Source organism: Typopeltis vanoorti, chromosome 16, assembly GCF_054136105.1.
Source record: "Typopeltis vanoorti isolate ZY-2024b chromosome 16, IOZ_Tvanoo_1.0, whole genome shotgun sequence".
Lineage (NCBI taxonomy): Eukaryota > Metazoa > Arthropoda > Arachnida > Uropygi > Thelyphonidae > Typopeltis > Typopeltis vanoorti.
Window position 1 is genome coordinate 28,130,613 of NC_143564.1, and position 23,937 is coordinate 28,154,549.

Sequence of the window (23,937 nt, forward strand, 5' to 3'; positions counted from 1 at the left end):
TGTTACTGAATTAATGCAGAAATTTTTCATGGAATGGTAGAAGGGAAAGAACAAAAGGACATTCCTGAAATCCGTATGAGCAGTGGCATAAGGACCAGGTTTTGCATGAAGAGACATTGTGGTGAATGCAGATCTATAGAATAATTTATGATGATTTGATGTGCTTTTGTGGGTAATAATGTCTCGTGCGGTCTTTTGACTTCATACAGGTGCTGTTAATAATCACTTCCAAAAGGGAGTTTGCGAGACCATTTAACCTGCAACTTCTGGAAAGTAGAGATGGGGAAGTAGCCAACTCCATCTTCAACCAATTGCAGATATCTAGCCCATGAATCGAATATTTATTTGTTATCTGGGGAAGAGAGTAGGGCAGATGGCTGTCGCCTTTTATGGTCCGAACAAAGGTTCCCTATAATATTTGTCAGTCTCGGATTCATTGTGTGCTGGTAGCCTGTGCTCAATAGCAAAATTCACAACCCACAATCATAATTTGATACACACAAAATTGTTAAAAGCTCTTGTACATCGCATGCTCAGGATTTCTGTGAGAGCAACCTAAATGCTTGCTTCTGAAGCTATTTAAATAATTCATTTACATGCGGTTTATAAATTATGTCGAGTTCTAGAATAAAAACTTCTGTACCATTTGATGCGCACTAGATAACATGGTTATCTAGTGAGCATCAAGAACTATCCAAATGTTTAGTTTCTAAGCGACTCTTGAGTTTGATTTTCAGTTCGTTCATTAACACTTCCATTGCCAAGCTGAAAATTGGAATTTCGTGTGGTGGCCAAATTTTTTTTATTTTTTTTATTTAGTTAGCGAAGTTCACGCGATAACGCGTGTTCGGCCGTTTGGTGAGAACTCGCATCGCGTGATCTCGTTCATTGCCAAGCTGAAAATTGTAATTTCGTTTGGTGGCCAATTTTTTTTTTTTTTTTTTATTTAGTTAGCGACATCAACGCGATAACGCGTGATCGGCCGTTTGGTGAGAACTCGCATCGCGTGATTGGCAATGAACGTGCTAAACGAAAACTACCTTCATAATCCGAGCTTGGGGATAAAACGTATTGCTAACTCTTGAAAACTTTCTCTCGTTCAAGCATTACTTACTACACCATTTTTGGATAGGTTCAAATCAAGTTATATTTAATCTTCTCTCGTACTGCAAACTTGAAATCATTATACTGACTGAGAACATCACGTTCACAAAGACAGTTTGTCTATCCGGAGCACAGGAAAATAACTTGTCATCATGCCTGGCAAGAATTTAGGCCTAAAGTGGCCTGTTTCGACCTTAGAAGTCATCGTTGAATCTTTTAAGATGACGCCCTGGTTTTCTTTTACCTAATGGCTTGTACTTTGAAGCTTGGAAATAACTTGTTCATTTCCAAAATTAAAGTCAATCCGATCATGCAAGATTGCTCTGCAGTCAAATGCAACCCAATCTCCCACATCGTTCTCCAGAAATATTTTCAAGATCGGAAGAGATGCGGCTGACGAGTGCCGCTACCTCGTAACCCTTAATCATAACACTATGTATTTATTGTCTGGAATCGTGTAGATTCTAGGATCGATTTTCTTTAGTTTACGAGATGGAAAACCTGCCTGCCCGTGCCAGAGATCGACTAACCCAGAATCGGTAGAAAAAAGGCTTAGAAAAAATTCCTCTAGTCAGCAACTAGAAATAAACTCAGTTCGCTATTCTTTGAGCGTTCTAGCGTTGTGGAAGCACTTCCGGTTTAATTTGCAGCAACATTTTAACTAACACTAAAACCGATAGTTTAATATTTCTCATATTAATCTTGCCCTTTTTTCGTCTAGTTGTAACCTGTAAAATTGCGAGCATTAAATTCATTTTTTAAACCTGTGTAACTACAAAAATCCATCACTGTTTGCATGAGCCAGAGTAACCGTATTGTCTAAGTTAGCATTTCTCAACTGGCACGTACATAATGGACGGTTATTTATTTATTATTATTTTTTAATTTATGAAAAATAAAATATTAAAATTCCACCCTCCCTCTCTAAAGATAAATACCTATACGCTTTATCTATTTATTTTATTTTTTAATCTAGCAGAAGTTGGCAAGTATTGATTTTCAATATTTTCTTTGTTCAACTCCCAACCGAATAGCTATATACAGTATTTCTCAGAAACCTTAAAATCGCGATCCTTTAGTGTTATACGGTGATCAACATTCATTGCAGTAAAATAATCGAGATTAATGGTGGTCTAAAACTCCCAAAACATGTAGAGTATATATTCTACCCAGTTAACGGTTTGGTCTAAGACAGTGGTCGCCAAAGTAGTTATTTTGGTGACCACTTTTTTTTTGTGGCGACCACAAATTTTTCTATGGACCCCCTAACAATGTTATATCGACCCCCAGGGGTCGATATAACATTGTTAGGGGGTCCATAGAAAAATATAAGATATCATTGTACGGGTAATATTTAATTCGGTTAACTTGGATTACCTCCATCCTGAATGACAACGCAATTAAGAGTGAATCGTGGGAACAGTGACATGAATAGGACCGTAAGATGGAGCAAGGTCATGAAAATAGTTTCGGAGGCCAATCAAATAGGCTAAAATGACGTATTTCTCAACAAACGGATGTCGGTGGTTCTCGCCTGGCCGGCGCGGCAGGAGATTGCAACACGTGCGCGGTTGCTTATTTACTTATACTTACACGTATTCGATCCCAGTCTCATTTTTGCGCATCGACATACAAGTGAGCGTTAATGTTCTAAAATTCATCAACATACATATTATAATTCAATCGTTATTCATTCACGAACTAAACTTCTCTATGTTGAAGAGTTGAGCGGGGCTTGTAGTAATATCAGTGATATTAATACCAGTATATTAATATCATTAGTAATACCAGTGATAGTAATAGTAGTAGTAATATAATAATATATACTATGTTCAGTGGCGTAGCTGGAGAAGGTGCGGAGGGGGAGGTCCGCCCTGGGCGGCACTTTGAACCTTTTTTGAACTTTTGCAGTTAATTCTAACATACAGTCTCGAGAACTCAGTTCCAAATATTCTAATACTACTGCAAATTTTCCTCGCAATTGATGTAAGTGTTGCTAGTTTTGAGAGGAGTTTTTCTAAATAAAATTGATTACGAATTACCTACATTACTATGAAATAGACTTCGCCATTGTCACCGACGATTTTGATAACAGAAAAGCAAGAAAAATAATATTTTAGAAGGTTGAAGTTGAAGTTTTACTTCAAAAATAAACAGTCTTTTAATTTATTTCCCTATACGTCGTCTTGACTTTTTGTAGTATTTTGGTGTGTATTGAGAGGGGCGTAAAACTCAGGGATCTCCCCGGGCGGCAAAAGCTCTAGCTACGCCACTGACTATATTATACATACAATAAACACTGTAACTATAAAAATAAACAATCTAAAAACTTACATAAGCGTCCTTTTTTTCTTGTCCTATTATAATTACGTAATATAATAACGTAATAGTAAAATAGAGGGGGTCGATAAAAAGTCAAGAAACTCTTGAAGGGGTCGACGGTCAAAGAAGTTTGGCGTCCCCTGGTCTAAGACTTTATTATAATTAGGGCTGTAAATAATCTGGGATCTTAACTCTAATATAACAACACTTATGTTAAATTATGGATTAGGCTACCAGTTTTGCTGTATTAAAACTATATGAATTTGTTCTGCGATGATGTTATACAGGGTGTTCGGGATAAATTTGACAGTTTCGTAAGGAAAAAGAAAATCTTCTTTGTATCTATTAAATTTAATGAATTGACAAAAACATTACAGGCAGAGTTAATTACAATACTATCAACAAGATTTACTCAAAATAACTACCATTAGCATCGATCACAGCTTCAATTCTGCTTCGGAACCTCGAACAAGCTGATGCTACAGTCTCCCTGGGAAGGGCCGCAAAAACTATTTTAATTTTATCCATTAACTGGGCTTTTGTATTACTGGAAGTGCGATTGGTGTCTTTTTCAACTGCGCCCCATACAAAATAATCCATGGGGTTAAGGTCTGGGGAGTTTGGAGGCCAAACATTTGGACTGGTGAAGTCGTAGAAATTTTCAGACAACCATTTTTGACTTTTCCCAGAGGTGTGGCAAGGGGCCGAATCCTGCTGCCATACATACGGCCTACCATTGGCTACCCTTGTTATCCAGGGCTTGACTACAGTTAGCAACTCCACGAACAAAGCCCGAATTCCAATGCCAGGGTTCTTCAACACCTGTTCCTGCAGATTTGCGAGGAATTCTGCTGTACGAACGCAATCAGATCGTCTGCTAGGGATCTTTCTTCTTGCTACATCCTCGTAGTCACCATTGCAAGTCTCTAGTTCATGCCTGATTGTTTTTACTGTATTCAGGGAGCATTGGGCAGCAGTCGTAATATCCTTATTTTGATGGCCGGCACGAATCATCATGATACAAGTTATTCTCTTCCATGATTCAGGTGGGTTCCAGCTATCCATCCTTTCTGACATCTTGTATATGAATGAAGAAGGGTCCAAACTTTTAAATGAAGAGAAGTGTGTGTTAATACATGTAACTTACGGAAAAATATAATTAATTATAAATATGTCAAATTTATCCCGAACACCCTGTAAATAGAATATAGCTTTGGTGCAGTTTTTATTTTATTAGTCAGGCCAGTAGAATAAAGGTTGATCAAATCACTGTCACGTTAGCATACTGATTGAAATGTAATATAGCTTGTTGTGTATATATATATATATATATGTGTGTGTGTGTGTGTGTGTGTGCGCGCGCGCGCGCCAGATGATGACCATATGAAGGGCGAAACGTCGGGAAATTAAAGTAATTATTCCTAACCTGGTTGTAGTCTCAATGATTTTACTTAAATGCGCGAGTTGTGATCCGCATCCTGTTCTTTTCCTGGAAAACTTTCTTACACCACAGTGTTGCTTGAAAAAGTTACTGTGCAGCTTTGAAGATTTAGTAAAGGCTTGCATCAGTTGATGTAATCTGTGTCTTGCGCTCTCGTTGGCATAATTTAATGTCACAGCAACTTTTCTTTTCATTTAGCTTCTAACTTCTCTCACTACATAGCTGGTAATTAACTTAAGGAAATTACAACGCATAAAACAGATATTAATTAATGGAAACTTTCATGAATACCTTCAATATTTCAGCGACGTCACGTTGCCATCTTCAGGAACATACAAATATTGTATGTGCACGTAGGCACTAACAAAAGCAAATGAGGAAGAATGCAAGAAATTAATCTTGTTACTAAAGTCCTAATGGTGCCCCCTAGCGGGATAATTGGGTTGTCTTGGCCGTTGGGCTGAAGTTCTTATGATGCAAGTCTCCCAAATTTGGTGCAGTCTCATGCACCCAAATTTGTTGAGGTTTGGAACGTTTTTTAGAGTCGCTGATGATTCCATGAATCATCGTACTTGAACTTGTTGTGGTGTGTTATTTTAGTTTTCTTCCAACGAATTCTATGGCGGGTATCTATGGCATGGTCTGCAAGCCCAGAGTGGCTGTACTGGTGAAACCGGATGTAGTCTTTGTGTTCTGAAATCCTGATATTCGCTTTCCTGCCTATTTGGCCAAAGTAGGACAATTTACAGCTGCAAGGGACCCGGTATACACCAGGTAGGTCTAGGGGAAGTGGTTGGTCTTTGATAGAGTGGATAAAGGATGCCAACTTTTTATGTGGTCTATAACAAGAAGTTGGGTCATATTTTTTGAGGATATTGGTTATTTTCTCAGAGATGCCCCGGATGTAGAAGATGGTGATAGATTTAGTGTTATCTTTATTGTGAAGGGGGGAGAGGGGTTGTGGTTTACTGGTTGTAGTATTTTTTGGATTTTGGGGGGTTGTAGCCATTGGCTAAGAAAGTGTTAAGGATGTGGTTTAGTTCAGTGGTTAGGGCATCATCATCTGAGCAGATTAATTTTGCCCTGTTATATAGTGTTTTAATAACCCCATATTGTTGTGAGAGGGGAATTTCTGCTGAATGTATCTGCCTATATGGGTGGGTTTTCTATAAACAGAGAAAACCAAAGATCCATCAGGCTGGCGAGTGATTAGAGTGTCTAGGAAGGGGAGGGCGTTGTTTTCCTCTTTTTCCAAGGTGAACTGGACCCTGGGGTATTGGTTGTTTAAGTGTGTTAGGAAGGAGTGGAGTATATCTGACCCATGCCAAATAGCAAACACATCATCCACATACCAAAGCCAAATAGTGGGTTTTTTGTGGGGCAGAGTTTAAGGCTTTCTCTTCAAAAGTCTCCATAAAGACGTTGGCCAAGGTTGGGGAAAATGGTGAACCTATGGATGTCCCCTCTATCTGTTTGTAGAATTTTCCTTGCCAAACGAAATAGCCTGAATTCATTGTGAACTGAGATACAGGCGGAAATTTGGCTTGGATAAGCTCTAGGGTTTCCTTCAAGGAAATCCTAGAGCAAGGAAAATTCTACAAACAAATAGAAGGGCAGACAGACGCACGTCCCAGAAGTGGTGTTGTCTAAAAAAGGTAACAAAATCGGAACCTCAGCAATCCTGAAGTCCGGTAAAACTGCCAAAGTTGTAGACATGCTTATTATAGACATGGACATGACTAATCCGGACCCAGTCAAGAAGACACAAACATTAACTTGTCTGTGATACATACGAAATTCTCATACGAAGTTCTTAATCGATTTAGATCATTTTCTGGAATGTCAATGACCTAGAAAACAAAATACATGAGCTTCGAGAATTCAATTCGCGTCGTGACGCCGACCTAATCCTGGTAACTACGTTTTATATCGCGAAGACAGGCCCAACGCCATGGGAGGCGGAATGAGTATCTTTATCAAACTCAACAATGAGCACATCGAAATCGAAAAATCCTCAGGTGTGGAAATTCAGACAGCCAATACAAGTACCTTGGTAATCAATTCCGTGTACAACTCTACCAGGAAGTGTCTATTGGAAACCGATTTAAGTGAGATACTAGACATGAACCGAGTAGTGCTAGTAGCAGGCAACTTAAATTCCAAGTACCAACCCTGGAACAGAAGGACCACTAATAGGAACGGTGAATTACTCAACGATTTCGTCGCTACAAGGAATATCACGGCTGTGGGACCTCTAAGACGCACACATTATAGCATGACAGGACGTCCCGACATTTTAGACATGGCTATTTTCCCAAACGTTGCTCATCATACAGGAAGAATGCGGTGGATGACCTCAACCCAGTATTATTTTAATTAGGTTTAGAACTGGAAAATACTCCTCACCATCTATCAGTAATCAACTGGAGAAAGGTACCTGACACACTCCTCTAGTTCACAGGCCTAGTCTTGACTATCAAATCTAAAGAGATGATTAAAACTTCCATGAACAACCTGGAAAAACAAATAACAGCAGCACTTTAAGCTGCTGCTACTTCTTCAATGCCAGACTTCCTCCCAGAAGAAATCAAAAAATCTCATCCTCATGTAGAACGGGGCGTTGCGCCAGTGTCAGAGGACCGACAAATACTCAACAGAGTCACCTATTTAGTCCGACAAGCACTGAGGGACCATTGGAAATGAAACCACTGTTGCTAAACACCGATGATCATTCACTATTGAAGTTGAAATGGGCTCTCACAATGTACCCCAAATCCATCCCACCAATTCATGGTGAAATGGGTTTCGTCTGTCATGGACCGAGAAAGCAGAAGCTTTTGCTGACAGTTTAGAAAAACAGTGCAGCCCAAAATATGTTCATGCAGACTTAGATTTCACCAGGAAAGTCCACATTAGCTTACACACACTGAAACGCACACATACACCAAATGACACCCATGAACGTCACCCACTGAAATACGAGAAATAGTCCAGAAACTAAAGAACGGGAAAGCACCGGGACCAAGCAACAAGGTCATATAACAACTATCTGACAAAGCTATTATGAACCTTGTAGCAATCATTAATGCTATGCAAGGATTTCACTATTTTCCGCCACTCTGGAAAGAAACTGACAATCTTAATGCCGAAATCGGGGAAAGCAAAGCAGTTCCCTCAGAAGTTCCGCCCAATCAGCCTACCGAACTAGTGATACTGACTAGACAGCAAAAAAGCACGAGGAAAAATAAATAAAAAACTCATATTCGATGAGCAGTTTGGCTTCTGCGAGAATCATCACGCATATACACCAATCATCAGAGTCGTGGTACATATTAGCATGGGATACAATTGGAAACAGCACACCAATGCCATCTTTCTTGACGTTGTAAAGACATTTGATAAGGTCCAGCATAGAGGGCTACTCTATAAACAAATTGACGTCAAACTAACCATTAGAATTAACCAGCCTTACCGGTTCGTATCTTGAAGATCGGAAGCATCGCATGAAATTATATTGTATGACCTCCATAGTAATAAATCCACGCACAAAATCTGTTTTATTCTTATTAAAACGCTGCAATCACTGTTCAGATATTTTCACGCGAGTGTGGTTTTGATCTAATGTGAGCAAGTGCACCCATCTTGCGTAAAGCTTTTTCATATGCATTTCTTCATGCAAAATATATCCTATACGTTCTTTTGAAATGCCTATAGTCTCAGCAACTGAACACACTTTGACTCGCTGGTCATCCAATACCACATCGTGCACTTGATCAATGATTTCTGGTGTTGTTACACTTTTCACGTGGATCATTTTCAAGGCTGGTATGGCCACGTTTAAACTTGGCATCCCGTTTTTTAATTGTCGAAAACGAAAGAGAAGAGTGTCCATAAACGTTTATGAACTTAGAATGGATTTCTTTTGGCGTTACATCTTCTTTTACAAAGAATTTTATAACTGCACGATAATCAATTTTATCCATTTCAAGAGATACAGACAACACTTTTGCTTCAGACAGCTGTATAAAACTACTTGATAGAACTGATTTGCAATTTCACATGGATGCTTATGACAGATGTACCAACTTAGAAAAAAAATCTTGCTGGTAGTGTTGTCATCTGTGGTCGAGGCCGAGAACCTTTCAGACCGCCCTCGTGCTTTGCACTCATAAGCCAAAACTTAATGACCAACCAGAATGCACTGTTAAATGTGAATAATCTTATGTAGAAGGTTTTTCTGGTATGATTTGGAATTGCTCTTATGGACGTCACTGGGTCCTATGATCCCCACTGAACACACATTAACTAATAAATCTTAGTTGAGAATTATTTTAGACTAGTTGTTGCCCTACATGGAGAGTGTGGCCTGATGGCTCTGGACTTTTTCATCAAAATAATGCCCAGGTCATAAGGCTTACATTGTGCAAGCATTGCTGAAGACCGTGTCAAAGCATTTATACTCCCTATACCTAAGTCTCTTTATCTAAATTGATCATTTGTCGGATCATATGAAACAGAGCATCTGCCTGCCGAAAATAGTGCCTCACTGACTTCTGGGACTTTATTTCATCTAGTTGGTTGAAGGCCATTTGTCGTGGTTTAGTGGAGACAATACGTGTGCAAGTGGTTAACTCAGCCAGAAGAGGCTCTACACTCTTCTAGGTAGATGGTTATAGCGTTTTTGTTCATGAATGTGTGTGTGTGTGTGCGTGTGTGTGTGTGTGTGTGTAATGTAAATCAAAACTTTTTAATTTCAATTTATTGTTATCTTGATATATGACAAATACTTTATTTTTTTCTACTTTGTTCCGACAGCTAATTAGTTGTCAAAAGCGATATATATAATATAATATAATATAAAATGTCGTTCATAATGAAGCAAACTTGAAACGAAATCTTATGAATCGGCTTGTTATAAAAATAATGTTCACTGACATAGATGTTAGGTGAAAACGATTTTGGTGAAATTGAGATGCATATTGATGCCACTGATATGCTGTCGATCGAAGAGCGCAATGTACCATCGTTTTTCCAATTGCGTTATGGAGGCGCTTCACTACCACGTCCCTTTTCCATTGAATTAAATTTTATAACGATAACTGAAGAATAAATCCTTTCGAATGGAATCATTGGAGGAAGACGATTATTAGGCAGACCCAAAAGAACTTGGCTGCAGTCTTTAAAGGGAAAGATCGCAATTATCGAGCATGGCAAAAAAATTTTCATAGAAAACTCAATCCATCATCTGACTGATGAGAAAGAAGTTCATGTATAGAATATTTGTTCTGACTTGAATTAGAAAAGAAATTAGCGATTACACTCAATAGATGGCACTTCTGTATACTACCAAGGATGCAAACGATGGGATCATTGTATTGTCCGAGTGCATCTCTGTGCTCGCATAGGCTTATGGGTTGGTCACGTGGGCTTTCATTGTGTGCTGCTGAGGTTCTCGGTTAGTGGCCTGAGTAAGTGTTGTGTGTGAGGGAGTGCTTAAAATGATTCATTGGTGGGAAAGCGTGGTTTGATTGGGTTTTTATGGAGATATAACCGAATGTGATATCATCTTGTGTAGTGTTTTGATGAAGACTGTAGTTATGGCCAACGTGGTCCAGAAATGCATTCCTTAAAATAGTGCCGTTTCCTTTAATCTGGTGTGGTTGCTTTGTTCTGTGATGCCTAATGGCGGTAGTCGGAGCCCGATCTACTCGGCATATGATGGCTTTCCCCGGGATGGCCGCTTCGCAACAGGCTATTCTGGCCGCGGCACAGCCCTATTACCATACTTCCGTCACTTCACAGGACATGCAGCCCGACAGACCTATTGGCTATGGAGCATTTGGTGTTGTTTGGTAAGCACGCTGAAAATATTATTTAATAACTGTGCCGTTCATTATTTGTCTGTAGATCAAACCTTTTTTTTTATTTCAGTTTATTGAAGATGGCACTTCTTGACATATGACAAGTACTTTATTTTTTTCTACTTTGCCCCGACAGCCAATTAGTTGTCAAAACTGACACACACACACACACACACACACACACACACACATATATATATATATATATATATATATATATATGAAGCAAACTTGAAACGAAAACTTATTGAATCAGCCTGCTATAAAAATATAGTTCACTGACATGGATGTTAGGTTAAAACGATGTTGGTGAAATTTAGAGATACACATTGATGCCACTGATATACTGTCATATAATCACAAAAAGTAAAGGGGACAACAAAGTAGCGCGTAAGACATGATACTAGGTCTTTGATAGAAACTGGAACGTGGCCAGATGACCCAAATTTCATCCCGTTTCCTCGTAGGCCACACTTTTGTTTTCCTCATTCCTAAATAAGAGCAATATAAAACGCCATCATGTGAATTTACCATCTGACTTAACAATGTTGGTTCAGATAAGTGCAAAGACATCATATTGGATGGTGGATACCTTTATGTAAACTGAGAAAGCACTCGATCAAACATGTGGAATAAATTCTTTTCGAAGTGAATCTCAGTAACGGAGCAGTGGAATTGTCAGTGATACGCTCCTGACAGTATATTTTATATGTGTGTATATATATATGTATATATATATACACATCCATACACACACTTTTTTCCCCTTTCAGATAAGCAGATATATTATCAGTTCATATCTCTTAGTAACAAGCTTTTAGTTTTCTGAAAGGAAATAAAATTTTTGAAGCTGTTCATGTCTATTGAAGTTTACGGGTTGTATATTTTTGAAAAGTATATGAGTCGGTTTTAAAATTCCGAAAATTTAAGACATTGTTTCAGGATGCGCAGACGTTTGTTGATTAATTTTGCATTTTGAAATTCATTGGGTTGAACTGCATAGGAAATACAGTTGACATAACAAAGTTATAAGAGCTTATATATATATCTATGCATGAAGGCAATTTTCCTCCATTTCATTGGCGTTCCTGACCAGGTATCAAATAAACGAACTTCATTACAAGTATCTAGGACCTACTGATCTTGTATTGTTAAAAGCGTGAAGATAATGCTAAGGTCGTATTGTGGTTTTCACCGAAAACACCATCAGCTGGTAAAAGGCTTTGTTAATAAAATACAGAGGGAAAAAAATAGTGAAAGAATTTTGTACGTGCAGACAAACCGTCTGCACGTACTGTTTGTTTTGGGGAGAAAATAAAACACTCTGAAGACTTGTACATTATTTAAAATACTATTGTGAGATTTGATTCCGACAATAGAACACAAAATGAAGCAATTATTTTTTTTCGCTTCCCGGTTTTTTTATTTTTTTTAAATAAAACCCAGATTCATTAATAATACACCATTTACATCGTAATATCACGCGCAAAAATTATTTGGTTAAACTAGTAAAGATTTGCACAGCTTTTAATAGTTATTTTTTTTACCAATTTCATAAAATCGTTGTGCTTCAGTTCTTTGGAAATTTCATTGTAGTTATTTCCTTCTTTTGCTCCATGACCGAAACCACATATTAATGCATGATGAATAGTAAATATTTATTAAGTTCAACTTTGTTCAGATGATGAGTAAGAAATTAAAGTGCCACATCTATTTCAGAATGTGTTTCATCCAGTTTAAAAATTAATGTTTAACCAAAGACTACATTATTTAGTACACAGTTCAATTATTGCAGAAAGTTATGAATTTCATTACTTGCATATCCGTGCAAATAGACAGTCATAATGTTTGGATTTTAATTCTTAATTGCTCTTCAGAAGTTCATTATATTTGGAGAACATCACAACAAATTGGAACATTCAGACTTGTAAGTTTTTTGCACCTTAACAAATCAAAAACTTACTGACTCCATAAATAAACATTAAAAATGACACTCGACACTAAAATTTCGTATGCAATGGATAACATGACATTTAATTCTACACCTTTTAGGAAGTAATTGGACCTTTAGAATAAAAGGTAAAACTGATATCATACCCTTGCATCAGAGATAGAATGAAGCTATTGTTATTATTAGTTCATGTGCTACATGACAATATTTCTCATCTTTGTGAAATAAGATGATTTAACTAACAAATCAAACCAAGCATCCCTCTTTATAGACAGCAAATATTCACAATATTTTCATAGAAAAAAGGTAAGATCATCAGTGTACCTTTCAAAGAATTATGTCAGTACCTGTCCAGTTATATTGTTTTAAACATACAGAATTTTTCTTTCAAACAAGAGAGATGACTAAAATTCATGGAGAAAAAAATTACAAAACTTACGAGCAAAATTATCTGTTCAATCTTTTCCAAAACACCAGTACATCAAAATTACATCTGCATCATTTTACTTGCACTTTGGTCACACTTTTTCTTCTGGCCCTTATAATACTAAAAGTGCAAGATTCAAAAAAGAAATGCAGCCCATAGAAATATAAATTTTTAAAACATACTCCTGTTATTTCAAATACTGAAATCCTTACATACAGAAGTTATCTTAATACTCTAATAAAAAATTAAATATATCAGGAAATCAATTTCTAAAATGACCAATACAATTTCAATTTATTTAATAATTACTAATAGTCATAAAGTTTACTTTATGTACAAGGGTAGAATTTGAACAGCATATGGTGAAGAGGACTCCTCTGAACAAGTTGATTATCAAAAGCCTCCAGAGTATGTTTAAAAAACTGGGGAGTCCTTTGTTTTAAGTGTTTTAATATTTAAGATGCACTGAAAAGCAGAAGATCTAAAGTGTGTATGATGCTTCAATAATCTAGTGCAAAGCATCCATGGAAATGACTAGAAAAGCGTTTTTGCAAAACTTGGTTGCAACAAGACAACTGGACTGTAGACTTTTTTTTTGCACCTTCATGAGTTACTTAGCCTGTTGTTCATGGACAGCTGATTTCATTGCACAAGTCTCCAGACCTTAGCTCACTTGATTTCTTTTTATGAAGATTTTTAGAGAACTTGTTTTCAAATCACTGTCATATACACTTGAAGAGTTACAGTTTATTATACGATACATAGAATGGCATGTCGTGTTCACGTATGTGCAAACCAAGTATGGGAAACTGAATTGAATTTTAATCAATTAACTGGTGAAATTGATATTTTTCTTGAACTTAAATTTTAAAAAAATTTGAACTAATATTTTTTGAAAAACCTAAATATAAACTTTGATTGGAAATTGAGAAAAAAAATTGAATCTGAATTTAAGTCAATAAAAAATATCAGTTTAAAGTGAAATAAAAAATAAACTTATAATTACAACACAAGAAAACTATCATTTTCCTCTTCTCCCCTATGATTAGTCACTGATTTTCATGGGATCCTATTTCAAGCCATCAGAGTGGGATATGATGTTGCATTTCCAGCATGACATTCAGGCTTATCCCTGCCAAAGTCTGCAACTAATCATCTAGTAAATGGACAATGTCAATACTGCCACAGTGGGTTTCAAACTTGGGACTTCCCCATCTGAAGTTTGCCACTCAACCAGCACACTGATGCAGTGAGGTGAATTTCCTATCTTTCACCATATGCAAACCATATGGTGAAATAATGCAAAATAATTTACTGAAACAGACAGTGAATAAACTTGATGGTAGAATATCCCTAATGTGCAATCACATCTGGTTGGATTTTAATAAAGATTTAGTATCATAGCTATTTTATTTTAAATAGCTATGATACTATTTAAAATACATAGAATGACTGTGTGTGTGTGTGTAAAAAAAAACTGGAATCAAAACATGTGTATGAACAGAAATTGATAATTAAAATAAATGAAAATATATATATATATATATATATATATAAATTGAATCAGAAAACATGACCAACTTGAAATTGATATTTCTAAAATCCATGAGTTTGAATCAAAAGTTTTTTTTTTTTTTTTTTTCCTATCTTTGGTGCAAACCATAAAGGGCCAACATATTCAACAATTTTTGCAATTTACAAATAAACATGCATTGCCTATAGGATGTCTTTTAACACCCTGTATCAGCATGTATGGGTGTTTAATTTTCTTCCTTAGAAACCTAATCTGATCATAAACACAGTTGTTTTGCATTTAATGGTAATAACATACCTTCACCCATAACAAAGCTTGCCTATGTTCAGTAGAATGTTATTTAACAAGACCATATTGGTAAATAATATAACAGAGGTGGGGGGGGGACATTGGCCTTCTTAGGTGAAATTTGCTGAACCATACTGCAGCTGAAAGTGCTTATAAATAGCAATAATTTTTACCGATCGACAGTTTATCAGACTCCTACTTTCCACTTTATATCAATTGGCACATGATATATTGTAGGCTAACTTTCACATCATCCCATGAATAATTAATAATAATAATAATAATAATATCATTGAATTCCCGATGGTACCAAGGCTGTGCTATCAGGCACCTATGTGATTATCACCTAGATGAAACATTTTGCTGTTATCAGTGTTTAATGACATTTAATTAAAATGGTTTGCCAGTTCCCAAGACATTTATGCTTTTTTTATACAATTTTTCAGTTGTAAGTAAGAATTACCTTATATCTAAAAATATTCTTTACTTTTGTTCATGTAATATACCCTTTGATGTAGCATAAAGTGAGTTACATGTATACATGGGAAAAACAGAGAAAGTAAAAACTCTTTCCATAAGAGTTTTCCCTAACGACACACATATATTATGTTCAGTTTAATATAATGCATTGTTTTATATATCAAGAAATTAAATTTTAATATAGTAAAATTTGTGAAGTTAGACAAATACCTAAGTTCATAATGATTTATGGACCAGAAGTTATTAAGTTGAATCTATATTGTCGTTTGGTGGCTAACTTAAATAAGTTTCACTGTGTGCGTGTGTATCTGTATGTATATATATAATAACTGTATAGTAACTTTTTTCTTTTTGAAGTTCGAGCAACTACTACAGCATGAATTTGTAGAGCACAAATCCAGTTTCTAATAATACTTCTTTAAATGCCAGTACTTTATATATAACAAAATCAGAATTGATATTAAGTGAACAAGGATAGTCAAATGATTATAAGAATTCTTATAGTGAACTACTGTATTTAGTTGGGAGCAATCAAACAGTACTTAGTGTTCTTAATGGTTTTCAATGTGTATATGACCTCTCTGTGCTAGTAGTGAGACTGAAGGACAGCATCATTGAGTGATACAGAAATTTTTTCATCTTGTTTAATTCTTCTCTTCATTTGGGCCAGACCAATTTATGTATTGTTTATTGAACTGCAACCAGCTGCTAACTGTGATTTGTTAACATACTCTTCCTTGCAGTTATTTAATTGGGCTAAAGATAACCTACTGATGTTCCTTATTGACTCTTTCCTAAATTAAATAATTGCAACTCTATACACATTTATCATTCATTAGTTTTCTTTTTGCGAGTTAATCACAGTTCTGCATGAGAGCTCTATGTTTTCCTCTCTATAAGAGAAGTATGTTAATTACTTTTCTCAACATAGGTTTAGCAACTTGAGAAAGAAGGTATCAATTCTTGAAGCAGTTAGATTCAGTTTCAAATCATCTGAACTTGATTTGCTTTTTATTTGATCCATTTTATTATTTAAATGGACACTAGGTCAGTTTATCGAAAATCTGCTATGACTACATGGAATTAAATATTTTTCCTCAATTTGTTTCCTATCACTCTGGAATATTATTATTATTATTCAGGCCTCCATGGAGTCAAAAGACTCTTCGTGGGAGGTCCTTCCTAAGAACATAAAGTCTGTCAAAATTCATACTTTCAGAAATGTTCAATTTTTTCCCCTTCAGATTTCTAAAGAAGTATGCAATTGTGTGTAGGAAACTTGCTGAATAAAATTTTAAATTCTATTTGGTTGCAACAAATTATTTTAATATTGTGATTAATAAGGATAGTTCACTGTCTTTAGTTTACTGAAAATCAAGGGAATATATCATTACAAAATGAAAGTAAAGAATTCTTTTTTTTTTTTTTTTTTTTTCATATTACATTAAAAGTTTTCAAAAATAATTTTCCTCTTGAGCATTTTCACAAGGAATTTTGACAAATGAGTGAAAAGGGATATTGAAGAGCTCCTCCCCCCTTTTTAGTGTGTGTGTGTGTGTGTGTGTGTCTGTCTCAAATAAAAGTGGATTTTCGACTGTTACTGAGCTTGTGAAAATTAGAATCATTCAGATACGAATTCATTACTAAGATTTTTATGAGCCAAAGCAACATGAATTCTCCGAATATGCAGTTTCAGAATTTAGAAAATAAAATAATGTCCAATAAGTAGGGCAATGGTCTCGCACCAAGTGATGAAATTCCACTCTCACCTAAAGATAGTTGCAGACATCCATGCTTACAGTAAGATTTGAACCCACAGCCTGTTGGTTGGAGAACAGATTTGCTAACCACTCAGCCAACCAGGCTGGCAATTTGTTGAATGTTTTCTGTAAATTGGATTCATAGTTCCTAAAATACTTTATGCATTCTTTCACACACACAGACACAGTAGTGTATATTATGCAACTTTCATGCTCTCACAGCCAACTAGCTATATCAGCATTACCATCAGCCATTGTTGATCCACTGTTGGATGAAGACCTTTCCAAGATGATTCCAAATTCTTCCCCATGTCATTCTTACAAATGTGATATCATCAATCCCACAGGATTTTGTATGGCGTTGTGGTTGATTTTCCCTTCTGTGGAATACAGCCCAATACTTTTATTTGTTTATCTTTTTTTCGAACAATATGGCGAAGTCCATTGGTGCTTCAGATGTTTCACTCTTTCTGTGATGTCAGAGACGTTTGTTTGATTTCTTATTAATGTATTCCTTTTGTGATCTGTGATACCAAGCTTACTTCTTTCCATACTAAATTGAGTTGTTGTTCTTAACTTTTGAATATCCTTTGCATTTAGTGTTCATGTTTCACAGCCATGTCAATATAGAAAGAATACATTGGTTAAACACTTTCCTTTTCAGGCATAATGGTAATTAGCTTTTGATGTTTTCCATCCAAGTATTGTACACCTTTTTTATATTCATTTGCATTTAATTTAATCATTATTGATTTTTATTATTTCTGACTGTATGTAACTGTTGAACATACTTGCGTGTTCTTTAGGTTTATCTTTAAGTCAGGTGTTTGCTAGCAATTTGGAGTTCATGGATATGAGTGTAATTCATGTACAGGTAAGGTAAAGATAACTATGCCATCCACAAAATGTAAATGGTTTAAATATCTTTCATTTATCTTCAGACCTTTTTCTTCTCAATCAAGAAGTTCGAATATTTCTTCTAGTCATGGTATTGAATAGTTTTGGAGATATTGTTCTACCTTGTTTTATGCCTCTCTGGATTTCTACAGTAGAGATATTTCCATTGAAATGAATTGTTGCTGTTGCATGTATGTTGATTTGATGGTCCTGACATATGGCTCTTCCACTGCCAAGTTTTGTAATGTTTTAAGTATTGCACAAGTTTCTGTTGAATCAGAGGCTTTCTCATAATCAATAAAACCAAGACATAATTGTAGTTGGTATTCATTACACCATTCAGTAATCTGTTGTACAACTTGAGTATGGTCCATTGTGTTGAAGCTACTTCAAAAGCCTGCCCGTTCTTTTGGTTTCGCATGATCTATAGTTGCACAAAGCCTGTGAGCCAACGCTTTGTAAACCACTAATAGTAAACTGGACCAATAGTTCAAGTCTTCTACTTCACTTTTTTGTATATCAGAATAAGAGTGCCCTTTTCTATGCTCTTGGTCTAACATTTTTCTTCAGACATAGGGTAAAAAGTTTTGCTAAGACTCTGTAGATCATTTCCCCACCTGCTTTTAGAAGTTCAGCTATTACTCCATCCTCATCTGAAGCTTTTTCATCTTGCAAGGTTTGGATGTTCTGCATAACTTCTTCTGGTAGAATCTGTGGCACTTCAGATATTTCTTAGTTGTCTTCTTCATTTGATTTATCATCCTTATAAAATATTGAATAAAATTCTTCAATTCTTTGAAGATAGATATGCTATAGCATATCTATCTCTGGTTATGGTCCTATTTCATAGTTTGACTGCAACCATCTGTTTATTGCTGTTCATCAATTGTTGTTTGGTTTTTTTTATCATTTTCATTTGTTTGTAGTATGGGTTTACAATTGAATGTTCTTATTTCTTCCTTTAATTTCATTTCGAACAGTGTGTGTGTATAGTGGTACCAGCTATTTCAAGTGAACATTGCAAAAGGTTTTTGGGTAATAATATCATTACTTTCTGATGGATTAGCATTGTCATCTGTATTAAGATTTTTGAATCTGTTGTTTAGTTCATGGTGGAGTATAACTTTTTTAAAGTTGAGTTTATGTACATATATGCTTTGCTTTGATCTTCAAAACATTTTTCTTCTTTCTTTTTGGCAATTTATGTGAATCTTACTGTGTACCATACGATGATCTCTTCCAGTGTTGTGAAGGTGTTGATAACAGAAGAGTCCTGAAAGATGTTTTTTCTTATATCATAGGATGAAGTCAATTTCACTAATTTTTACATTTGAACTTTCCATGTTCACTTCCTATGTGTTTTTTCTTGATGAAAGAATTCATGATGGTTTTGTTTTTCTGCAAATTCTATTAACCTTGCTCCTCTATCATCTCTTGTTCCATATCTAAAATTTCCCATTGAGCTTTCGTCTGATTGTTGTGTACCAATTCTAGCTTTAAATTCTCCCATTATAATTTTGAAATTATGTTTACCTTGTAAAGTTGGGATATATCATGGTAGAAGTATTCAATTTCTCTATCAATATTACTTATTGTTGGTGCATAGGCTTGGATGATCCTGAGAGTGTATCTTTTTGAGCTCTGGACAATATTTGATCAGACATGCTGTCGAATTCTATTGTGTTGTGTTTCAGTTTTTTTGTTAATCATGAATCCAGCTCTACTAAATTTTTCCTTATCCTGGCTTCTATAGTACAGTATGTCTCAGTTTTTTTAATTGAAGAATTTCTTCACTATTATGTCTAACTTTACACAGTCCAAGAATGTCCCATTTGTTTCACTTCTTGGAGTCCTTCATTTCCAAGGTCTAGTTTCCAGTGTCAGCGTGATCTGGTTACTTAGGGATTCTTAGCATCCTCCTTCATGTTTAACCACCTGCTGACATTGTATGTGTGTCTACAGGACTCAATGAATTATTCAGAATGTATATAGATATGTATACTGTGGCAGCATGGAGCACACACATATATATATATGTGTATTTACAATGCTCAACAAATTATCCAAAATCCTACTCACCACAAAAAAAAAAAAAAGAAAAAAAAAAGTTTTTTTTTTTTTCGTGACCCCATCTCCCATTTTTTAAATATATCCCAATAATTCAGTAGGAGTTCCATAAAGTGATTAGTTATGTTCTATCATTGTTTGAGAACTATTTAAAGCATAAGTAATAAGAATAGGAAGAACAGTAAAAACAGTTTTTTTTTTTTTTTTTTTTAGAATAGCTTGCACATATTTTTCTGTGTCTTCTTAAAGTTAAAAAAAATTTGTTTAGAAAGTTCTTTTTTTAAATTATATTTAATAAAAAATATTTTATTTTGTCTGGTCTGCAACTCATAATCCACTCACCATGGACATGCATGTTTGTTGAGTCCCATATATATGTGTGTGTGTATATGTAAATGGAAAAAAAAAAAAATCCTGTCACATAAAACATTTTGTACTGATTATGAAGTAATTGTGGAAATAGTTAAATTGTAAGGGACTAAAATTAATATCCTATCATGATGTACTTTAGGATTGGATTTAAAGTAATTTGAAAAAAAAAAAAAAAACGGTCTTAAATTACCACCCAAATTTTTGTCAATTAACAAAACCATATGAGATTCAGGAAGTGCTTCATAGTCAGTACTGACACCAAAAATAGAATTGTAATAGTTTCTATGTATACTAGTTTTATTCCATTTAATCCATTTTGAAGCTGTGTGTCTACAGGACATTGCCATAATGATATCAACATGTATATTTCTTATGTTCTTCCAGGTGGATATTAACACTCTTATTTTTCCCATCATAGGTTTACTAATTTGTGTGGTTTAAAAGTGATTTGAAGAATATATTTGTTCAGCACACATAAACAAATGAGAATAGTTTGGCTATGAACTTGTATGTTGTTAGAATGGTGAGAACATGTAGTATTTTGTCTATATTGTAGTATTAGCAGATCAGTATTGCATAGGTAATTGAGTTCTTACTATGCAATTCTAATTACCATTAGAACTAATAGCCCTGGCCCTGTGTTCTAGTGTTTTAAGGATACTATATTGTTGGACTGGGGGATGATGTTACTGTTTATGTAATCACCACCTTCCAGAGTGTATATCTTAGCTTTCTGTAAACAGAAAAGACAAGGAACCCATTTGAAAGACACATGACTGATGTATCTAGAGAAAGGCAAACAGTTCATTATTTATTTATTTATTATTTTTTTTTATATTGAAGTATATTTCAGGATGCTGGCTGTTTTTAATGCATAAAACTGTCTGCTGTTTGGCCATCTGCCCAAATAGTAGAGTACAAAATACCTAGCTAACAAAGCTAGAAAATTGGCTAAACATGAATTCGAATGTTGGGGAGGGACATAGAAGTTCAAAGGGATCTTTTAGTCATTGGTAAACAGAGTTGTAATATCAAAGCTAATTTTGATATCTGAATTAGAGAATTAAGTTTTTAAAAAAATAGTTTTGAAAATGATATATTTTAAAGGAATTTCCTGTGTGTGTCATTCGGGAGAATGGAAAGGTAGGAGTAATTTGTTTAAGTTTGTATATATTATAGCAGGGCTGATTGTGTTAGCATGCCAAATAGGTATTCGATTTGTGGATTTTTGAGGTCATATCTTGGTAAGGTTTATTTGTTAATAAACTAAAAAGTAACTTTTAAAAAAAAAAATTAGTGAACTTTTTGTTTTATGTGCTAGTGGGATTATTACTTCTAATCTGATAATTTTATGGTTATGCATTTCTTTGTTTATTTTACTGTGATACTAACATTACTCTTATAAGCTTTGGTTATACAATATTTTTTTTTTTTTTTGTTTATGGTGTTTTTCCTTAGTGTGCTACTATTTCTTTTTGTAGAATGTTGCTTTAAGTAGTCTAGATTTAATATGGTTGTTACTACATCCAAATGAACATTGTTCTTAGTAACTATGGGAGGTAGCTAGCTTATAGACCTCATGTTGTTTCCCATAATCTGGGTGGGATAGCAAAGTTTGACATTGATTGAGGATGTGACTTTTGCTTGAAAATACTGATGATATAAATTCATACTCTTGTGATATGACATAGTTGTAGCCAGCAAGTTGTATGCTGTTGGAGACTCGGATTTTTTTATGTGGTGGTTTTGTTACTTTTCCCATCTTTTTTTTTTTTTTTTTTACTTATAAAGAGATATTATTTATCAATATTTTGATGTGCTATCAAAATATTAACATATGGATATAATATATGTTTTAAGGATTAATAATTATTTATAAATACCACAACATAAAGAAATTCTGTTGGGGCAGATGTGCCACAAACAAATTTGTGGTCTTGTATTGTTATTTCAAGTTATGTATGTCACAGGTCATCATATACACTGCATGGAAGGAAGGAAGGCAACAGACACAGACCCCCCCCCCCCCCCATGGGCAAGGTGCATCGTGCCATGTAAAGAGTCATGTTTTTAGCCAGTATAAATTGAAGGAATATGATGCTTCCAAGTCAGTGCAACTGTGTCTGGGTAAAATGGCTGTGAGAAGGGAACTGACAGAGTTTGAAAGAGATGTTGTGATTGGATGACATGTTGCAGGCCTATCTGTTCAGAAAATTGTTAACAAATTGGGTCATTTCAGGTCAACAGTCAGTGATACCATATTGAGATGGAAACGCAGGGAGTCAACTGCTAATGCTACCCACCACACTCACCAAACATGAATGTATGGTGATAATATGTAAAAAACGGCCATTTGTGGGCCCAGATGTTGAATGTGGAGTTCTGGGCATTGACTGACATACAATTCTGAACCAGTGCTCACAGCATGGATTTCCATGGTAGGACTGCAATATGCAAGCCCCACATTACCTGAACTAACATTCAACATCATCTTCAAAGAGCATGTACAGCAGAATGTGGAAGTTTGGAAAGCTGTGTTATGGAGCAACGAATTATGCTACACCCTATACCTAACAGATGGACTAGTGCGAGTGCAGTGGATGCCTGGTGAATTTCTCTTACTAGGATTGGAGTGCGTAACCCCAACTATGAAATTCGGAAGTGGTGGTGTTGATGGAATGGTTTTGGTTTGGCCTTGGACCTCTTTGTGATGTCACAAACATTGAACTCTGAGAGGTATCTGAACGTTCTGAACATTGAAACTTCCTACTTTGTGATGTTTCTATGAAACACCATAAAGTTGTTGCTTTCAGAAGATCATGTCATAAGGCTTCTGCTGTAACTGCGTGATTTGTGGCCATGAACATCACCACACTTGACTGGCCTTTACAGAGCCCTAATCTCCATCCTACCGAATATCTGTAGGATGAATAGGAGTGTTGGATGAGGTTGAGATGTTTACCCCCATAACAGTCCAGGACCTCATTACATGTTTACAGAAAGAATGACTCAAAATTCCCATTGATCACTATTAAACACTTAACCAAAGTATGCCCCATAAAATTGCTGGAGTAATTGCAGCAAAAGGTGGTTCTACATCTTATTAAGGTAGGTGCTATGGCTCTTTATTTCTCAGACTGAGGTGTCTGTTGACTTCTTTCCTAGCAGTGTATATACCATAGACAGGTATATACACAACTTTGATCTTCAACAGATTCCAGTATTTTGATTTTTCTTGGCAGCAGTGATGTAGTAATTATTATTTCATCTTTTATTGCTAATGTTTCTGACATGTTCTCACATACGTAGATCAATGATATTCTCACATTGCTTGAAATGAGATACTTCTGTAGCTGCATAATGTTCTGTATATACCTGGGTGGATTTGGGTATTTTGTAATGATAGGGCTAGAGAGGATTAATAAACCTTAAG

The 23,937-nt window shown here is 35.4% G+C and overlaps 1 protein-coding gene across 4 annotated transcripts in view; it reads left to right on the forward strand.

Annotated features, from left to right (window-relative positions):
* Nucleotides 1–10,326: 10,326 nt before the first annotated feature.
* The window catches only part of nmo (serine/threonine-protein kinase nemo), a 362,063-nt gene continuing 348,452 nt past the window's right edge, over nt 10,327–23,937 (forward strand). For all 4 annotated transcript variants that reach the window (XR_016549577.1, XM_090406022.1, XM_090406024.1 and 1 more), the window contains exon 1: nt 10,327–10,719. Coding sequence is in view for 3 of the 4 variants with exons in the window: in XM_090406022.1 (XP_090262148.1) it covers nt 10,550–10,719 (170 nt within the window). In the remaining variant the exon portion in view is untranslated. The remainder of the gene's footprint in view (nt 10,720–23,937) is intronic.